Source organism: Salvelinus alpinus, chromosome 3 (genome assembly GCF_045679555.1).
Source record: "Salvelinus alpinus chromosome 3, SLU_Salpinus.1, whole genome shotgun sequence".
In the NCBI taxonomy this organism is placed as follows: domain Eukaryota; kingdom Metazoa; phylum Chordata; class Actinopteri; order Salmoniformes; family Salmonidae; genus Salvelinus; species Salvelinus alpinus.
In genome coordinates, this window is record NC_092088.1 from 22,627,040 (window position 1) to 22,645,171 (window position 18,132).

General features: G+C 42.1%; 1 protein-coding gene across 2 annotated transcripts in view; it reads right to left on the reverse strand.

Annotated features, from left to right (window-relative positions):
- Positions 1 to 18,132, reverse strand: part of LOC139570314 (angiotensin-converting enzyme-like) — a 44,704-nt gene that overhangs the window by 21,499 nt on the left and 5,073 nt on the right. Inside the window, exons 2-24 of one of the 2 annotated variants that reach the window (XM_071392095.1) lie at positions 14,446 to 14,613; positions 14,157 to 14,244; positions 11,231 to 11,374; positions 10,867 to 11,058; positions 10,117 to 10,214; positions 9,650 to 9,819; positions 9,312 to 9,535; positions 8,049 to 8,193; positions 7,814 to 7,912; positions 7,468 to 7,590; positions 6,983 to 7,194; positions 6,128 to 6,264; positions 5,729 to 5,887; positions 5,433 to 5,520; positions 4,055 to 4,198; positions 3,655 to 3,846; positions 3,246 to 3,343; positions 2,969 to 3,141; positions 2,480 to 2,703; positions 2,055 to 2,199; positions 1,836 to 1,934; positions 1,401 to 1,523; positions 980 to 1,164 (exon numbers count right to left, since the gene is read on the reverse strand). In XM_071392095.1, the coding sequence (XP_071248196.1) occupies positions 980 to 1,164; positions 1,401 to 1,523; positions 1,836 to 1,934; positions 2,055 to 2,199; positions 2,480 to 2,703; positions 2,969 to 3,141; positions 3,246 to 3,343; positions 3,655 to 3,846; positions 4,055 to 4,198; positions 5,433 to 5,520; positions 5,729 to 5,887; positions 6,128 to 6,264; positions 6,983 to 7,194; positions 7,468 to 7,590; positions 7,814 to 7,912; positions 8,049 to 8,193; positions 9,312 to 9,535; positions 9,650 to 9,819; positions 10,117 to 10,214; positions 10,867 to 11,058; positions 11,231 to 11,374; positions 14,157 to 14,244; positions 14,446 to 14,613 (3,430 nt within the window). The remainder of the gene's footprint in view (positions 1 to 979; positions 1,165 to 1,400; positions 1,524 to 1,835; positions 1,935 to 2,054; positions 2,200 to 2,479; positions 2,704 to 2,968; positions 3,142 to 3,245; positions 3,344 to 3,654; positions 3,847 to 4,054; positions 4,199 to 5,432; positions 5,521 to 5,728; positions 5,888 to 6,127; positions 6,265 to 6,982; positions 7,195 to 7,467; positions 7,591 to 7,813; positions 7,913 to 8,048; positions 8,194 to 9,311; positions 9,536 to 9,649; positions 9,820 to 10,116; positions 10,215 to 10,866; positions 11,059 to 11,230; positions 11,375 to 14,156; positions 14,245 to 14,445; positions 14,614 to 18,132) is intronic. The other variant, XM_071392096.1, reaches the window with a different exon arrangement.

Consider the following 18,132-nt stretch of genomic DNA (forward strand, 5'->3'; position numbering starts at 1 on the left):
ACATTCCAAACAATCGCACACTTTACCTAACGCTCCACTCACTATTCATTTGAAACAGTAAAAAGTGACCTAACGTAGCAGGTATAAAGGAAACACCTGAAAGTGTTGGGGGATTTTTTTTGAGAGATTCTCTTCTGCACTGTTCAACCAATCCAGTAAATGTGGAGGAGGAGTTAAGATGGAGTGTCTCGCGCCCAGGCTCTGTCGCAGCCGGCCGCGACCGGGAGGTCCGTGGGGCGACGCACAATTGGCTTAGCGTCGTCCGGGTTAGGGAGGGTTTGGCCGGTAGGGATATCCTTGTCTCATCGCGCTCCAGCGACTCCTGTGGCGGGCCGGGCGCAGTGCGCGCTAACCGAGGGGGGCGGGTGCACGGTGTTTCCTCCGACACATTGGTGCGGTTGGCTTCCGGGTTGGAGGCGCGCTGTGTTAAGAAGCAGTGCGGCTTGGTTGGGTTGTGCTTCGGAGGACGCATGACTTTCGACCTTCGTCTCTCCCGAGCCCGTACGGGAGTTGTAGCGATGAGACAAGATAGTAATTACTAGCGATTGGATACCACGAAAATTGGGGAGAAAAGGGGATAAAATTTAAAAAATAAAATAAAATAAAATTTAAAAAAAGGAGTGTCGCCTTGTTAACGTCCAAAAGCAGAAGTCACATTACAAGCTCTTTCCATTTCCCCAGAAAACTTGATGCATCCGTTTTGGCACGGGCCCCGCTGAGGGTGGGTAAAACGAGACGTGCACTTCATGATAGGTCTAAAACCGTTCGTCATAATTACGAGCTGTATTTCATATTTTTGGGGGGTAATTTAAACTTTTTTTTAAATGGGCTAAAAATACATAGCTTAAGTGTCATAGTAACAACAAATTCAGTCATGCCAAATTTTATTTAACCATTTTATTTGGATAAAGGAGGTACGGTAGGGAGGGCATGGCCCCCTAAGCCCGTCCAAAACACTGGGCCTGGTTATCAGACTTACTTGGTGGTTTCCAGTCATATTCAGGCCAGCCTCTGACCTCGCCATTCTTGTTGTTCTCTGCCTCCAGCCAATCAGTGAGAGGTTTGAAGTACTGTACCAGTGGCTTGGCGGACATGGTAGGCTCTCCAGTGATCATAGCCATCGCTTCAGGCCAGGGCTTACTAAAACCCAGCTTCATCACGTCACTGCAAAACACAGGAAATGGATGAAACGGTCATTCCAAAAGTTTATCAGAAAGACCGCCTATTTGTCTACAGTCAAACAAATGCTTCAGATGCAACAGTTTATATACTATACACTTCCACATATCTGAACGACAACTTCGAACACATTTACGTCAACGACATTATCACATGAAAAGATTGACAGTGCTTGTCATGGTGATAGAATGCTACTTGTTTTGAGGGTGTACATTACTGACCCTAGAAGCTTCCCTGCCTCTTTGGAGCGGTAGATATCACATTGGTGGAGAGGGCCTACATGCCCGGCGGCGTTACACAGAGCCTGATGAAACTGGAACTGGATGATGAAGCTCACGAAGTACCTGATAGGAAGACACTCCGTCACATGACGTGCCCACTGCATCCCACATACAAAACGCTCTGTTTTTATGAATGCCATCTAAATCTATTGATCGACACGGTAAGAGTATCAGTAAAACGCAATGTAGGCCCACTTGTGTTTTTATGAACAAGACAGAAAAGTGATCAAATGAAAGTTAGGTGGTTTACAGTTGAATGTTTGGTTCACTGTTTTCTGCAAGTGCGTTGCGTCACTGATTTCATCAAACGTTCCTTTAGGGAGGAAGCTAAGAGATTTATCCTAGTTGAAGAGTAATAAACGTCAGACAACGCACCTGACATAGGGCACATTAGCAGGGATGTGGAACTTTGCACCTGGGTCAAAGTCCTGCTCAGTGCGGGCCACAGGTGGACACAAGCCCTGGTACTTCATCCTGGAAGGGACAGACAGTATAAAGAAATTGTATTTTTGTTTTACATAGATGGTGAATAACCCCCTTCTCCATCCTCCCCTAAAAGTATTTTTATAAATGTTTTACCTAATTGTACTTTACCTCATGTTCCACCATTCCTTGTTGTACTCCTCCTGAGAGATGCGTCCATCAAACACTTTCCACCTCCACTGGTCCATCAGGTAGCCGAAGGGCAGGAAGGCAATTTTGTCCAGGGCGATGCTCATGAGGTAATTGATCATACTCTCTGGAAATGAACAGATACATTCATGTTTAGAGTGGTATAGTGCAATCACAGCATATAGCTAGTTTATTTATGTTCACCACACAGCTTGCTTTAAAATAAAAAATGTTTTGTTAATGCTATGGCTGAAGCTGCACTGTCACCACATAACCCTTTTTTTCTGTTTGGCAGAAGGTCTTAGTAGTGAATTGAAAATTGTCAAAAAAATGTTTAGTTATTTTCCTCATTTATGAGAGCGAAAAAATCTGGCCAGAGTCAAAATGATTAATTAGTATGCGCTCACCTGGGTTGTCCTCCACCACATCCAGTAAACCAATCTCCTTTAGATGCTTGGGAGTGGCGACGGACAGGGCCAGCACATCCCCAATGGCCTCGTGGAAGCCTGGGTTGGCGCCGTCGCGGAAGGAAGTAGGTTGGTCCTTGTACTGCAGGAAGTACTGCACATGACCCATCTCATGGTGCACGGTGATGAGGTCATCCATGGTTATCACGGTGCACTGTTTGATCCTGGAAATGAAGGATAAGAATTCATCATTTTAATGGCCAAAAGGGGCTGTCATCTTTGTTTTTCATGGGGAATGCAAACATCTTGAAAGGTAAAAAACAAAGACTATGGGTGGGGGGGTAGCTTGGTTGGGACTCAAACCTGCAACCAAGTACATGTCAGTTCCAATAGCCAAGTTATTAGACCAATAGTTCCAAAGCCCTTGACAAAGTTTCTGGCGTTGTAATGTTCTAAGGAAGCTACAGACTCTACGTCCCTCCAAAGTACCTGACGTCTTTGCGGTTGTAGAAGTCCCAGGCGGAGGCATGGCATACCACGTTGCGTCCATCATTGGGTTTCTCTAGCATGGACTTGACCCAGAACTCTGGAGGCATGGGCAATAGCCCCAGAGAAGTGAAGAAGTTGTCTGACTCTTGGAACATCCTGGTGGCATTCCAGCCCTGTGGAGAAAAACCCCAAAAGGTTTTCCTGGTCCGGTCACATGGAAACTCAATAACATACAGCCCTTAAACAAAAAAACCTGCAGTGGTGACTGTCTTCTTACCTTGGCTATCATGGCTGGTGTCGCGTCTACTTGAGTGGCATCGGGGTACGGAATGGCCAAGTCCATGATGCCAGACCAGGTCTGCGCCCACATGTTGCCTGATAGGACAAGAGAAACATGGCTGTGCTGTTTTATCCATGACTAAACGAAATGTTAAAGAGATAAGCTACTGTATATTCCAGCCTTGCATCACCGACGGAGCTCAAACCAGTGGATTTAGATTCAAAGCCAGGTCAATCCCTAGCCTGTCACTGTCCCGTGCAATGCTTCCGAAAGCAAACGAAATCCAGCTGATTCCCCCAAAAACATCCACAAAACAGCAGAACATCAATGTGCAGTGGTCATGCATAACGTAAAATGAGTTTTTGCCTTTGGTGCTGAAATCCATGCTGGATTCTGACAGTCTCACCTAGAAGATGGGCAGGGATGGGTCCCTTCAGGTTGATGTGTTTGCCTCCATACTTCCTGTAGAGAGACCTGCGCACGTAGGCGTGCACATTGAGATAGAGGGGCTCCAGCTCCTTCCACAGATGCTCCAGATCCTCTTCAAAGGAGTGGGTCTCGTACAGGGAGCGCCAGAACGCCCCATTGTCAGAATGTCCTACAGTGTGAACAGACAGCATTAGGGTGAGGGGAATTCAGTGCCAGAATAGCACACAAGTAATTTGCGGAAACTGACAAGGCTTCCCCCATCACCTATTTTATTTGTGTTAGCACTTAACCTGCCTGCACCAATTAGAAGACAGATGCTGGCAGTTGGGAAGTTGAAATGTCTTTAGGAATGGGTCTGTTATTTTTGAAGACCTTACCGTTAAGAGCGGCAGCTTTGTTGGCCAGTTGCACATATCTCTTGTAGTCCTGTCGCAGTTCTCTGCCAGAGGCATTTCTCCAGCCCTGCCAGGCGAACAACAGCTCATTGTAGTCTCTGGACTCAGCCATGATCTTCTGGAGGTCTGAAACGAGAGAAACCAGAGATGGAGTCAAGACCAGGGCCCGGTTTCCCAAAAGCATCTTAAGACTAAGTTTATCGTAAGAACCTTCATAGGAGCATCATTAAATCTCAGAGCTGTTTCCCAATACCCTCGTTATTACACTTGCACTTAAACACTTGTAGAACAGCGTCATTAGATACATTTTTCCCTTCTATGTCATTTTATACAGAGAAGATCTCCATTAAAAATAAAATCAAGTTGTTTTTCTGTCTCTCTGTGACCGCCGATAACTTCAGAACGAAGTTGACTACAAATACAAAGTTGCCAATGTCTTTGCGATTGTTACAAACAAGTGAAGAATACAATTATGCTTCAAATAAAAACAGATGACTGCATTATACACTGTGTATACAAAACATTAAGAACATGACTGAACAGGTGAAAGCCATTATCCCTTATTGATGTCACTTGTTAAATCCACTTCAAATCAGTGTAGATGAAGGGGAGGAGGATTTTTAAGCCTTGAGACAATTGAGACATGGATGGTGTATGTGTGCCATTCAGAGGGTGAATGGGCAAGGCAAAACATGTGACTTTGAACGGGGTATGGTAGTAGGTGCCAGGTGCACCGGTTTGTGTCAAGTACTGAAACGCTGCTTGGTTTTTCACGCACAACAGTTTCCTGTGTGTATCAAGAATGGTCCACCACCCAAAGGACATCCAGCCAACTTGACACAACTGTTAGAAGCATTGGAGTCAATATGGGCCAGCATCCCTGCGGAATGCTTTCGACCCCTTGTAGAGTCCATGCCCCGACAAATTGAGGCTGTTCTGACGGGCAAAAGAGGGGGCTGCAACTTAACTCAATATTAGGAAGGCGTTCCTAATGATTGGTATGCATCTCGACTACATGAGTTATAAGACTATAGAATCTATGGTTTTGTCTGAGACCAAGACCCAGTGTATTGGGACCCAGACCAGGACCGCAAGATCTAGACTCCATCTCTGATTCAAATCCCCTGGGAAAGTGGAATTCCTTATGAGTTAGTCATGTCACCTCTTTTGTAAAAGAATTCTCCAGATAGTATTTTTTTTATATTGGATGTAAAAAATAAAAAAAATAAAAAAAATATCACATGGACTAATAATACAGACCAGTTATAGAAATCGACAACAGATGGACCTTTCAATTAGGTAAGTGCTTTAGGGCCCTGAACCAGGCATGGGATTGGGCAAATATATTGTGGGATCTTACCTGGGTCCAGTGGATGGCAGGTCCCATTGGCTCTGCACACCTCAGCCACACTGTACTTGGTCTCCATGTTGGCCAGCAAATTGTTGTACTAAGCGAAAAACAATGACCAACGGCATAAGAACTTGCAGCTGCCCAATGCGGATTCAAGTTTTGTTAATAGGCCTACTTATTAAATCGCTTTCAAATAATTTTATTATAAGGTCAATATAATGTGTGATTTTTGCTCTTGATTTAGTGTGTGAATATGGGATCATTTGAAGGTCTTGGGTCAATAAAAGCATTCAGCTAATTCTTACCTCTTTCAGTTCCTCGTCGGGAAGCCCGGCCCTTTCAATGTCACCGAGTTTATTCAAGATACGCTTCACGGCCGCATCCTGGAAGTCTGTGGTGTCATACCTGCGGGCCTCCTTTCCGTAGGTCAGTGTGTGGTTAGACATGTCCAAATTCTTCTGCAGCTGGAGACAGAGTAAACAACACACTCGTCAAAATTGGTTTGTCCAAGTGCAAGAAATGTGCCAGAAAAGATGCAGGTTGAATCAAGTGTGTTAGTGGTGGGCTAGAACAAAAGCCTGCTCACCCTGTAGCTCCTCCGAACCATGTTTCAGAAATACTGAGAGCAATTTGTGGGTTAGTTGCCTATGTGTACAGTATAAATGAGAGAGATGCTCCATTCAGGCACCACAGACAACTGTTACCATGTTCTGCCTGTTCTTCTCATTGATATCAGTGTTGTAGGCCCACGATGCCTCAGTGTAGGCATTCCAGACCACTTCCGCAGTGCTGTTGTACTCCTCCAGGAAATTCTTCGCCTGCACCTCATCTGTAATCATGTCTGGGTATAGAGAGAAAGGTACAAGTAAAGTAGAATGGCTTTCGTAGCTCAAGCTACATGGCTATGTGACCGTGGCCCGATTCTAACTTAAGCGAGTATAGCTTGAATTTGTATGCAAGTTCATCTTTCAATGTCACCATACACAATTTAAGAGAGAAGTACATATATTTGTATTGATTTTCACATGTTTCAATGCACATTGTAACAATGAGAGTTCTAAATGTAATGTCCAAACAAGGGAAAAAATACCCATCAATAATCATCATGATCATTAATAATAACGATTACAACAATCACAATAAGAATTGCAGTTTACAATTTCATCAAATTTAAGTGGATTCAATCAACAAAGACATTCATGACCAACAATTAAGTGTTCATATCATGATATAGATTTTTGTAACACCATAATTAGTCAGAAAAGGAACATTTAATGAAAAATTCAACAAAATTAATTCATAAATAAGTATAAATAAACGAAAGATTAATGTACAAACAGAACAAAAATTCATAGATTTAAGACGGGTTTTACTGAATTTGTCCTAAGCTGAATTGGATATTTTCTTGTTTAAAGTGGATATTTTTTTTTTAATCCATTTGCCAAAAGTAGGGGGACAGACTTTCAATGCAAAATTACCATGTTGAAAATTATTATTGAAATATCCATTATTTTATTGAAATATCATCCTCCTTCGGTTAAACCTGTTTACTGGCTCACCAATATCCTCGGGGTAGCCCTCTGGTATGGGTGGAACCCAGTTAAAGTCAGGCCAGCCCAAGGTCTCATTCATTGCTGCATTCTGTTCCTTCAACCATGTGATGATGGGACCAAAGTATTCCATCAGGGAGCTGGCGTCAATCTTGTTTGTCCCGACGGCTTCCTGGAGCACCTGTTCCCAGGGCTTGGATTCTCCAGATTTAAGGACCGCCCTGTAAAAGACAACAGAGGCACCAAGGGAAATGTGTCATGCTTAATTTACTATAACTTTGTATGGTTTAGCATTAGCAAGTCTATGGACAATGCTTTATGATTGATTCAAGTAGGGGGAAAATATCACACAGTTGAAATTACAGTCTAAAATGTGAAAAACGATGAACCTATTTCTTAGGGTCATTAAGAGATTCAAAGGCCATCTTTTGCGTCTCATCTCCTCACTTGATCAGGTAACACCATAGTGTATGTGGCTGTAACAGTATACATACTCTAAAAGTTTTCCCGCCTCCTTGGACTGGTAGATGTCACATGTGTGCAGGGGTCCTGTCTGATTGGCTGCCTGACACAGCTTCTTGTGGAACTGGAACTGCAGAATGAAGCTCACAAAGTACCTGCCGGAGAGAAAAAGACACAGTTAATCAAACATGTTGTCAAACAGATTTTGATGGCGTTTGAGGATCGATTTTGTATTAATGTGTATTTGTAATATTAATATTCCCTCAGTGGTCTTTATTCTTAAAGTGTATGTTGAGAAATGACTATCCATCGTCCATAATAATACTGCTGTATATGGATCTGAGGAAAAAAGTGAGATGGTTGGAAAGAGAATTCTACCTGATGTATGGGGTGTTTCCTGGAATGTGATATTTCGCTCCAGCGTCCATGTGCTCCTCTGTGCGTTTGGTGGGAGGACATATACCCTGGTATTTTGTCCTTGAAAAGTGAACAAGGGAAGGCAAACTGACAGTTTTCTGAAACAGTGCATTTTATATAATGAAACTATTATTTTGGATATAAACAATTTCCCTCCACAAACTTTCCTTGTGTTAAATATTTTCGTGCCACTCACCTGAGGTGCCACCAGTCTGCGTTGTATCGCTCTGGGGGGGTGTGCCCACTAAACACACTCCATCTCCACTGGTCAATGAGATAACCAAAGGGAAGGAAGGCCATCTTCTCCAGAGCCATCTTCAGCAGGTAGTTGATGTCACTCTCTACAATAAACAAGCCAATTAAAATCACACACAAAAGAATAAGCACAACAATAAGTAACTAAGTACCTTAGTCACTAACACGCTGACAAAACCGGATGCGCGTGCACGTTGATTTTGTTCACCCACACCAGAAGCATTCAGGACACTCAGGTTGAAATATCAAAACAAACTCTGAACCAATTATATTCATTTGGGGACAAGTCAAAAACCATTAAACATGTATGGCAATTTAGCTAGCTAATTTGTCCCGGTATATAAACATTGGGTTGTTATTTTACCTGAAATGCACAAGGTTGACATTTGTTTTTTTTCCTCTGACAATTAATCCACAGATAAAACAGTAAACCGAATTAGTTTCTCGTCATCTCTCCTTCCTTCAGGCTTTTTTTTCTTTGGACTTTATATGGCGGTTGGCAACCAACTTCACCGCATTACTACAACCGACCGGAGTGTGGACCTAAATTCCTCTTCCAATCACCCATGTGGGTATATGCTCCTAAAAACCAATGAGGAGATGGGAGAGGCCGGACTTGCAGCGCATTGAGCGTCACAAATAGAACCAATTTCTATTTTACCGCCTGACCATCCAGACGCTCGCTAGCAGTGTGGGTGCAATGATTGAATAACATGTATGTGTACATTTATTTTGCAACACGTACTCATGAACTTTCTTACTCTCCTAATGTGAGAGAAATTACGTATTTACCTGATTTGTTTGATATTAATAGTTAACAGATAGTAAGACATTTCTGTTCTACTAATGCTGTGTTTTTATGGTCTCCACTCTAGCTCCCTGCAGCTAATCTGGGTGTATAAGAACCAGGATTCCTCTGTAAGGTCAGGCTCAAGAGTGTTGGGTCGACCAGCCTCATTATTGCAGAGCACTCACTTCAATCACTTGTGTGTGTGTGTGTGGTGTGACCTGCTTCTTATTAATACGTTTTTAATGAAGTAATATCCTGATAGGTGATTGCCCTTGTCGCTCCTCATTATTAATTAGAATTTGTGACAAATTTACTTACTTACTTGGAAACATTGTACTTACGAACCACAAAAGGAAATTGTTTTAGGAATTGTATATACTTAGCAAACAAGGTAGGAAATAAATTGGAGCATACCGTTGTCGTTGGTCGCGTTAGACAGTAGGCCGATGCTGGCCAGATGCTTAGGTGTGGACACAGAGAGGGACATGACATCACCAATGGCCTCGTGGAAGCCTGGGTTAGCACCGCGGCGGAAGCTTATAGGTTGTTCCTTGTACTGCAGGTAATATTCAACATGGCCCATCTCGTGGTGCACTGTGAAAAGCTGCTGCATGTTGACTGTTGTGCACTGTTTGATCCTGAATGTGAGGAAACATCACATATGAAGACACCGGAACCTTCTTTCGCATCCCCTCCCTCTCTTTTCTCCACTCCTTGAGTTCATTTCCATAACTACATTTCCACTTGCTCACCTGAAGTCCTTTCTATTGTAGAAGTCCCAGGCAGATGCATGACACACCACCTCGCGACCTTCTGGCTTCTCCAACATAGACTTGTCCCAGAACTCTTGGGGCATTTTGATGAGGCCGAGGGAGGTGAAGAACTCCTCAGCCACCCGGAACATGTGAGTAGCATTCCAGTTCTATGAGGAAAATCGTTGTATTTCAGGTATATAAGGCCAAGCTAATGTTAACAGACTTCCAATGGACGAACCTTGACTTTTACCTGAGTTAAAAAGTGATTAGGAATAATTTGGTAAAAGTGATTTCAACTAGGCGAGATAAGTTTGAGCTTTTATTTTTAACAAACACTGAGTTTTTGGATGTAGTTTTTTGATATACAGTAATGTAATTCCTTAACTTTCAACTCACAATTTCTCACTGTTCTACATGTAAACTGATCTACAGTAATAACAAAATCTCAAATTTCACCAGCTTACTTTGGCCACCATTTCATCGGTCACGTCCACATTGGGTTTGCCGGGGAAGGGGATCATCATGCCATAGATGTTGTTCCAGGTTTGCGACCACATGTTTCCTGAGGAAATGAAGCCCAGGCACTTAGCATTAGCCAGAGGCTTGATAAATCTACAGTTTGAGCCTTCCTATTCACAGACACTGAGCAAATACCGCTATTGCATTATAGCTAGCAGCGGGGGGGGGTTCCTGGCGCATGTTTATGTTTATTGTCATGAATCTTGCCCTGGAGGCAGAACTGAGAGATTTCCGCTAGATGGGCCAGCTGCAAAGTAAAAATTGTCAATATCGTAAAAATTCATGAAAAAAATTGCTTTTTGGTCTTCATTTTAAGTTAGGGTTAGCACTAGCAGTGTGGTTAAGGTTAGGTTTAAAATCAGATTTTATGACTTTGTGGCTGTGCCAGCTAGTGACCACTCTGCAGAGCTGCCTCCAGGGCAAGATTCATGACAATAAATGTCAACCTACTTTCCTGACACCGTCACTTGATCAGGAAACCTCGGAGCCCATTCTAACCTACTGAGTGGCTGACAGTAACGTCTATTATAGGGCCCAGGTCAGGGTCAAGTAATAATGAAAAACTCAGGGCCCTAGCTAAAGATAATGCTAAGCTACGATGGACTGAGTTAAAGTTTGAAATATGGCTGAGAAATCAGTGACTGGACATCGTGCATTGGCTATAAGTTAACACAGACATGTAAAGGTAAACTCACCTAGCAGGTGAGCAGGGATAGGTCCTTTAAGATTGATGTATTTCGGTCCGTAATGGTCGTAGAGCTTGCGGCGCACAAAGGCGTGAAGATTCTGGTAGAGCGGCTGCACCTGTTTGTAAATAGCCTCCAGGTCATTCTCAAAAGTCTTTGACTCGTACCACGAACGCCAGTATGCTCCTGTGTCATCGAAACCTATAGAGGACATAACCATAATGTTTATCAACAATGACATTTCACCTCGTCCACCTCTCCTCTCTCTTTCACTACAGCTATGGTCATAACTTACAATACCTGTGAAATACTGTATGTTAGAAATAGTGACATTCACAGTGACACACACGTAAGGTGAACGTAACATTCTTACCATCAGTTTTATAGGCCTTGTTGCTAAGCTCCACAAACTTTGGATACTCTGCCTTGAGTGGCACACCCGATGCATTGTGCCAACCCTCCCAAGCATACAGCAGTGTCTTGTAGCTCCGTGAGTTGGCCATGATCTCTGTCAGCTCTGTGGAGCCAAAGTCAGACACCCTCAGTTACAGAATACAGAAACTGCTAGAGCACATAGGGGACTACTGGTTTTCCAAACGTTGCGAACGAAAGAGGACAATAGTTTTAATTTTCCTAGAAAAATTAGGCATTTAAGTGTTCAGATGACTTCCTGATCTCCTCTCCGTGTGACAGGTGCGTTACAGATACATCTTCTAAGAGATTAGCCTTGAGTTATGATGACGCAACAGCGGCAGAGTGGCCAAAAAACAACACATATGCCTTCAGAAAGTATTCACACACTTTTTGCACATTTTGTTGTGTTACAGCCTGAAGTTAAAAATGGATTCAATTGAGATTTTGTGTGACTGATCTACATTTTACACACACAACCCCATAATGTCAATGTGGAAGTATTCATAAGTATTTCAAAAATTAAGTATTCAACCCCTTTGTTCAGTAGTAAAAATGTGCTTAACAATTCACATAAGTTGCATGGACTCACTCTGTGTTCAATAATAGTGGTTAACATACTTTTTGAATGCCCCATCTCTGTACCCCACACATACAATTATCTGTAAGGTCTCTCAATCGACCAGGGAGGTTTTTCAATGCCTTCCAAAGAAGGGCAACGATTGGTAGATGGGTAAAAAAATATATTTTAAAAAGTAGACATTGAATATCCCTTTGAGCATTGTGAAGATATTAAGTAGGTTTTGGATTGTGTATCAATACACCCAGTCACTACAAAGATACAGGCATCCTTTCTAACTCAGTTGCCGGAGAGGAAGGAAACTGCTCAGGGATTTCACCATGAGGCCAATGGTGATTTTAAAACAGTTAAAGAGTTTAATGATTCTGATATGAGAACTGAGGATGGATCAACGACATTGTAATTACTCCACAATACTAACCTAAATGACAAAGTGGAAAGAAGGAAGCCTGTACAGAATAGAAAATATTCCATAACATGCATCTGTTTTGCAACAAGGCACTTAAGTAATGTGGCAAAGAAATTAACTTTTTGTCCTGAATTCAAAGTGTTATGTTTGGGGCAAATCACTGAGTACCACTTTTCATATTTTCAAGCATGGTGGTGGCTGCATCATGTTATGGGTATGCTTGTCCTCGGCAAGGGAGATTTTTAGGATCAAAATAAACACAGACTAAATCCTAGAGGAAAACCTGGTTCAGTCTGCTTTCCAACAGACACTGGGAAACAAATTCACCTTTCAGCAGGACAATAATCTAAAATCTCAAGGCCAAATCTACACTGGAGTTGCTTACCAAGATGACATTGCATGTTTCGGAGTGGCCAAGTTACAGTTTTGACTTGAAATCTTCTTGAAAATCTATGGCAAGGCTTGAAAATGGCTTTCTAGCAACTTGACAGAGCTTGAAGAATTGTAAAATGAATAAATGGGCAAATATTGTACAATCCAGGTGTGCAAAGCTCTTAGTGACTTACCCAAAAGGTGTTTCTAACATGTATTGTCTCAGGGGATGAATACTTATCTAATCATATATTAGTGGTTTACTTTTTTAATAAATGTTAGACGTTTTCTTCCACTTTGACATTAAAATATTTTGTGTACTGTAGATCGTTGACCAAAAGATACAATTAAATCCATTTTCATCCCACTTTGTAGCACAAAATGTGGAAGAAGTCAAAGGGTGTGAATACTTTCTGAAGGCACTGTATTTTACAGGCTGAGCATAGGAAGTGAAGGTGAGGAAAGTTGAAGGCCACTGAACAAAGTGAGTTTGGTGGGGGGAAAAAGCAATGATCCAATGGCTGGGGTCCCTGTTTGTTATTATAATACAACCCAAAGTGTTGTTTTGCGACGCGCAACACCGGTCAGATTCTTTAGTTACCCTGGACCACCCAATGTTTACTTTAGTAGATTGTGAAATGAGGAATCATCTGGGGTGGAAGTGGACTCTCATTTTGGAGTGTAAACACATTAGCAGAAACCATTTCCATGAACTGGTTTGAAATGTATATTAGGGCGTCAAAATGTACACAGTGTAGCAGGCCTGTAAGAGCGTTTTTGTTGACGTTTGATTTACGTCCATTACACTGTATAACATTGGTAAATGACTTACAGTAAGTACAAAAGTGATTGTTTGGGTGCATTACGGAATTTTGCATTGGAAATGGCTCTCACACAATCTTCTCACACATCTACTGTCTTTTGGCAATCATGATAGTTCACAATTAGTTTTTGGGTGGGCACAGCACACAAAGCACAGGCCAGGGTTTAAACCAACACGTAGATCATTGGGAATGACTGATGAAGTCGACGTGCTCTGGACTGTAGTCTGATGACCAGTAGCCGGACGTTTCAACGTTCCTAAAGAGCTGAAATTGAACCACTTCCTCCAGAGACCTCTTCAAAGTAATTGCCCTCATCTTTATATAACTTTATATAATATTTACCGCTTCTCTTGTCTTTCTTTTTTTGGACAACTATACCCCTCTTTGTTAATACTTGTTAAAATGTTCCCCTACTTTAAAAAAAAAGTTTAACTTTTTGTCTTAGAGATTCTCTGGTACTTTTGTAGTTCTGAAAGCAGCACTCACTAGCCAAAAGTATAGTCTGTCTCTGTCGCTCTGTGTCTGTCTGTTCTATGATGTCTCATGCAAGTCATTGCTAATTGAGGTAAGACAGTAATTCTGCTGATAGATTATGCATGTAAGAACTACACATGGACACATTCAGCCCAAAGCGGGAGGTTTCTTAGTCGCCAAAGTATCCGAGCATGTCTTTAACTGTAATTACATGAAGACAGCCACTCACCTGGCTCAATAGACCAGCATTCATTAGTCTTTGGACACACTTTGGCGGTAGAGTATATTTCAGACATCTTGCTTAGTATGACGTTGTACTGGGGAAATAAGGAGATTGTGAAAAGACTCAATTCCTCTGTGACTTCATTCAGACCTTGCTGATGCCGTCCTTCAACAGCTGAAATAAACGTATTATGTTTTATAACATCTGCTACAGATATTCTGACATTTCAGTATCACATTATACACCACATTTGAGTCTGACTCATCTGATAAGATGTAGACAATAGGAGACTGACCTCATTTCTTTCTCTTGCAGGTAGGTTAGCCGCTCCCAGGATGTTGATCTTCTTGAGACGCCTCTGCAGAGTAGTGTTGAAGGTGGCCAACACAGTAGGAGAGAAGTTATCTTTGGCCTTCTTCCCCCAGGCTTCTGTGAAGTCCTGCTTCATCCCATCAGATTCCACCTGTAGACACAGACCGGTGATCAGGTTATATAATCTAGCTGCCCAACAGCCCTCGCTTAACAGCATCCCGTATTTTGGGCAAAGTAGCACACGTAACTAGTAGTCACAGTCCAAGATGAAAATAGTACACACGGGTACCATTGACATCCAATCATTTGGAACATTGATATATTTTGTTCAGAAAACGATTAATAACCCTACCAAAACTACTTGCCAGAAACAAGGAACCCATTTAACTGTAGTTACCCTTTTCATATAATGGCCACTCACACAATCATTTTCCTACTGTATTTCTTTCTTATTCCCTACTTCTGGTCTAGTGTTGTTAGACTGATTGCACCAATCACAGGCAAAGGCCCACAGCATATTGAATGCTAATGGGGATCATGACAATTAGCTGTGGGGCCAGAAGGCCCTCTTTGTGGCAACAGTTAAAGCACAGGGGTTGAGTGGGAGTACAAAGCTAGAGAACTCTGACCGCCGGATCAAAAAAAACAGTGCCTAATACATAAGAAGTGGAGACGACTACTGAACTGGGAAAGCACCGTCGCTCACAGTTCAAGGATGGCATACAGACATTATATTGTTCTTTTGCTCTTACTACGTATCATAACGATGATACATGGGTGACACTGGAAGGCAAGGCCGCTCAGAACATCACACACAGTACATAACATGTTATCCTTTCAGTTCTGACACTGACCGAAGCACATTGAAGATGCATCAAAGGGTTGAGAAGCTCTAGCTAAGCCGCCTCAGTTCACCTTATCTTCCTGCTTCTGACAGCTGATGTTATACCAATACTGCCAAAAACTAGACTGTCACAAACATATTAGATAGAGTTGTTTTTATTATCAGTTTAGGGAGTTTTTACAGTATAGTGAACTTCTCACCAGCTGTATGCTAACCTCAAGATGGCACACAGTCACACATGCTAACATGGATGCATTCCAATGTTTCCCTTACTGCGAATATGCCACCAGCTACAGTAGTTTGTGGTTTCTGAATACTCTATTATCACATTTGGGGAGAACACAAAGCAACTCCTTTCCCTCCTGAGTGTTTGTTCCTAAACTGAGTAGACTGGCCTTTGTGTACTTTTGGGCGCTCTCAATGCATTGTTAAATTTAACCCATTTGAGTACCCTTTTTTGTGCTATTAAAAAATAAATCACCTATTGAAAACCTACTAGTGTCCAAGCTGCCTTTCTCACGTTGTGTTTTCCTACAGGGAATCCGTCTACATCCACTGTGTTAGAGGTTGAAGAAGCTCCAGTCCAGTAGTTGTGTTATCTTAGCCACAGAGCAAAGAGTCACTGTCAGGACACTGACTACACTGGGGCTGTCTGGAGTCACAGCACAGGACATAGACATCCTGTCAGGAAAGTAGCTTCTGTTACAGTGATGTTTTCATTGAGGTCCAGCTTATCTGATGTGTATCTAACACCACTCATTAACAATGGGCTGAACGGAAAACTGGTAACAGTGTTGAGGCCTTAACTCTGACCTTTCTCCTCCCTCTTTCTCTCTTAACCTCAGTTTTGCTGTCCCACACCCAACTATATTTCTATTTTTTCTATAGGATAATAAAGACAAGGTGAAAAACTGTTGACTGCCCTCCTCTCTCTCTCAAGGCCGTTGAATGTGTTCACTCGCTTATGAAAGTTTGCCTCTAATTCGAAGGCCCGAGGGGATGTCCTGAGGCCATTCGGCGACGTTTCCACCAGGTACCTTAACAGTTTTGGCACTACGTTATCCCTCTGACATTCTGAGAACGTTTTAAGAGCATTGCATAATGGTTCCAAGGAAACGTTATGAAAGGGATCTTTGTCTAGTTCCCTATAAGTTCCCAGGACGTCATAGAGGACTGTGTCAGGACCTTTTTGTAGGACATTTTCAGGAAGTTTACATTTTACTAGTCCTTAGGACGTCGCGTGAAGTTGGGAACGTTCTCTGGGGGACCTTTTTCTAGTTCCCGGTTTGTCCCGGGGACATCCCCAAAGACGTTTTTAGGATGTTCTTGGGACATTGTATCATGGTCCTCTGGAGGTTTTGTCTAGTTCCCTGTTGGTCCCTTGGACGTCCACAAGGATGTTTTTAGGACATTCTTGTTACGTTGTGTTATTGTCCCGTGAACCCCCCCATTGATTGTCCCGGAGGTTACCAAACCATTATAAGTAAAGTAATGAAATGAAATGGTATCAGGGTTGTAAGGTATTACGCTGTTCAGCTAAAATAGTGTAAAGATATTGAATCAATGACAATATGATTACATTTGAAATAATCACTTAGTACTGACCATGTACCCCAATATGATTTAGGGTATGCTGATCTTTCTGCTGCGCCACAAAGTCCTACCTATAATAAATATCTGCACTTAACAAAAGAATGCCTTCTGCACTGCTATTTAAATGATCAGTGAATCTGACTATTCTCTCGTTGATTTAATTTACTTATTTCAACAATTTGACTTTTAGTATACTTGTCTAATGATGGTGGGCCATATTATTCTGTTTTAATGTTACTCCTGAATCACTATGTAAATATAATAGTTTGTATTCCATGTATTTTTAACAGAGTTGAGATTTACTTTGAAGTGCAAAGTGTAGGAATTGGCCTATAGGTGAAATCAGTCATTGATACAGACATGGTGGCGTAGCAGCCAAGAGGTTGTGAGGACATGTTAAATAATAACTACTGTAGGAATAAACAATGTAATTTATGTCAATTTGGTCAAATATGTAAGTTGAAATTTTTTTTGGGGGAAAAGCACTGTTTGGGACCTTGACACAACCCAAGATCGTCCTAAAAAACGTCCTCGGGGACGTCGCCAGAACAGACAGGGAACTAGACAAAACCATTTTGTGACGTCCCGGGGACATCCTAACTACTCATTATTGTTTGCAGGGTAGTGTCGTTGCACAAAGGGCCCAAGGGTTCACTCTTGTTTAGCCTCTCGTCTATATAAAGTTCATTTGTAAAGCGGTATATGGGGAGGGAACTATTTCCTTTCACGCGTCATTTAAATGTTCCCATCCAATTTTAGATCGGGATTCAGAAAAACTAGGAACCGCAGTCAATTTCAAGTGGCACTCTCAGTGTTTGGCTAAATTAAGTATTAATTTTTCTCAGAAAATCTGCATCCTCACTCTGTATGATTTCAGATTTTCTGAGGAGAACGAATGCTGCATTCAAACGTGCTCTATGAACGTTAAAGAAGCCTCTTTTGAAAGCAGAACACCATGGATTTGGACCTGCTTTGACAGCCGTGGGCGCACACGTTTCATGTACTTTTTGGGGTAGTTGATATTCCATCGGCGTTTCAAAGTAACTGATGGTTGCCCAAAACCAGCGGTGCTCTTTGAGAGTTTAATTTTCAGAGCCTAATTGAGATTTGTCCGGAGGGTTAATATATCTGCTGTTTGATCCTTTGCTCTCCTCGGCATGGGCTAATTTGCACTGAGATGAAATAATGTGTTCTGAGACCGCGAGGTTATCATAGGTGTGTGTGCATGCGTGC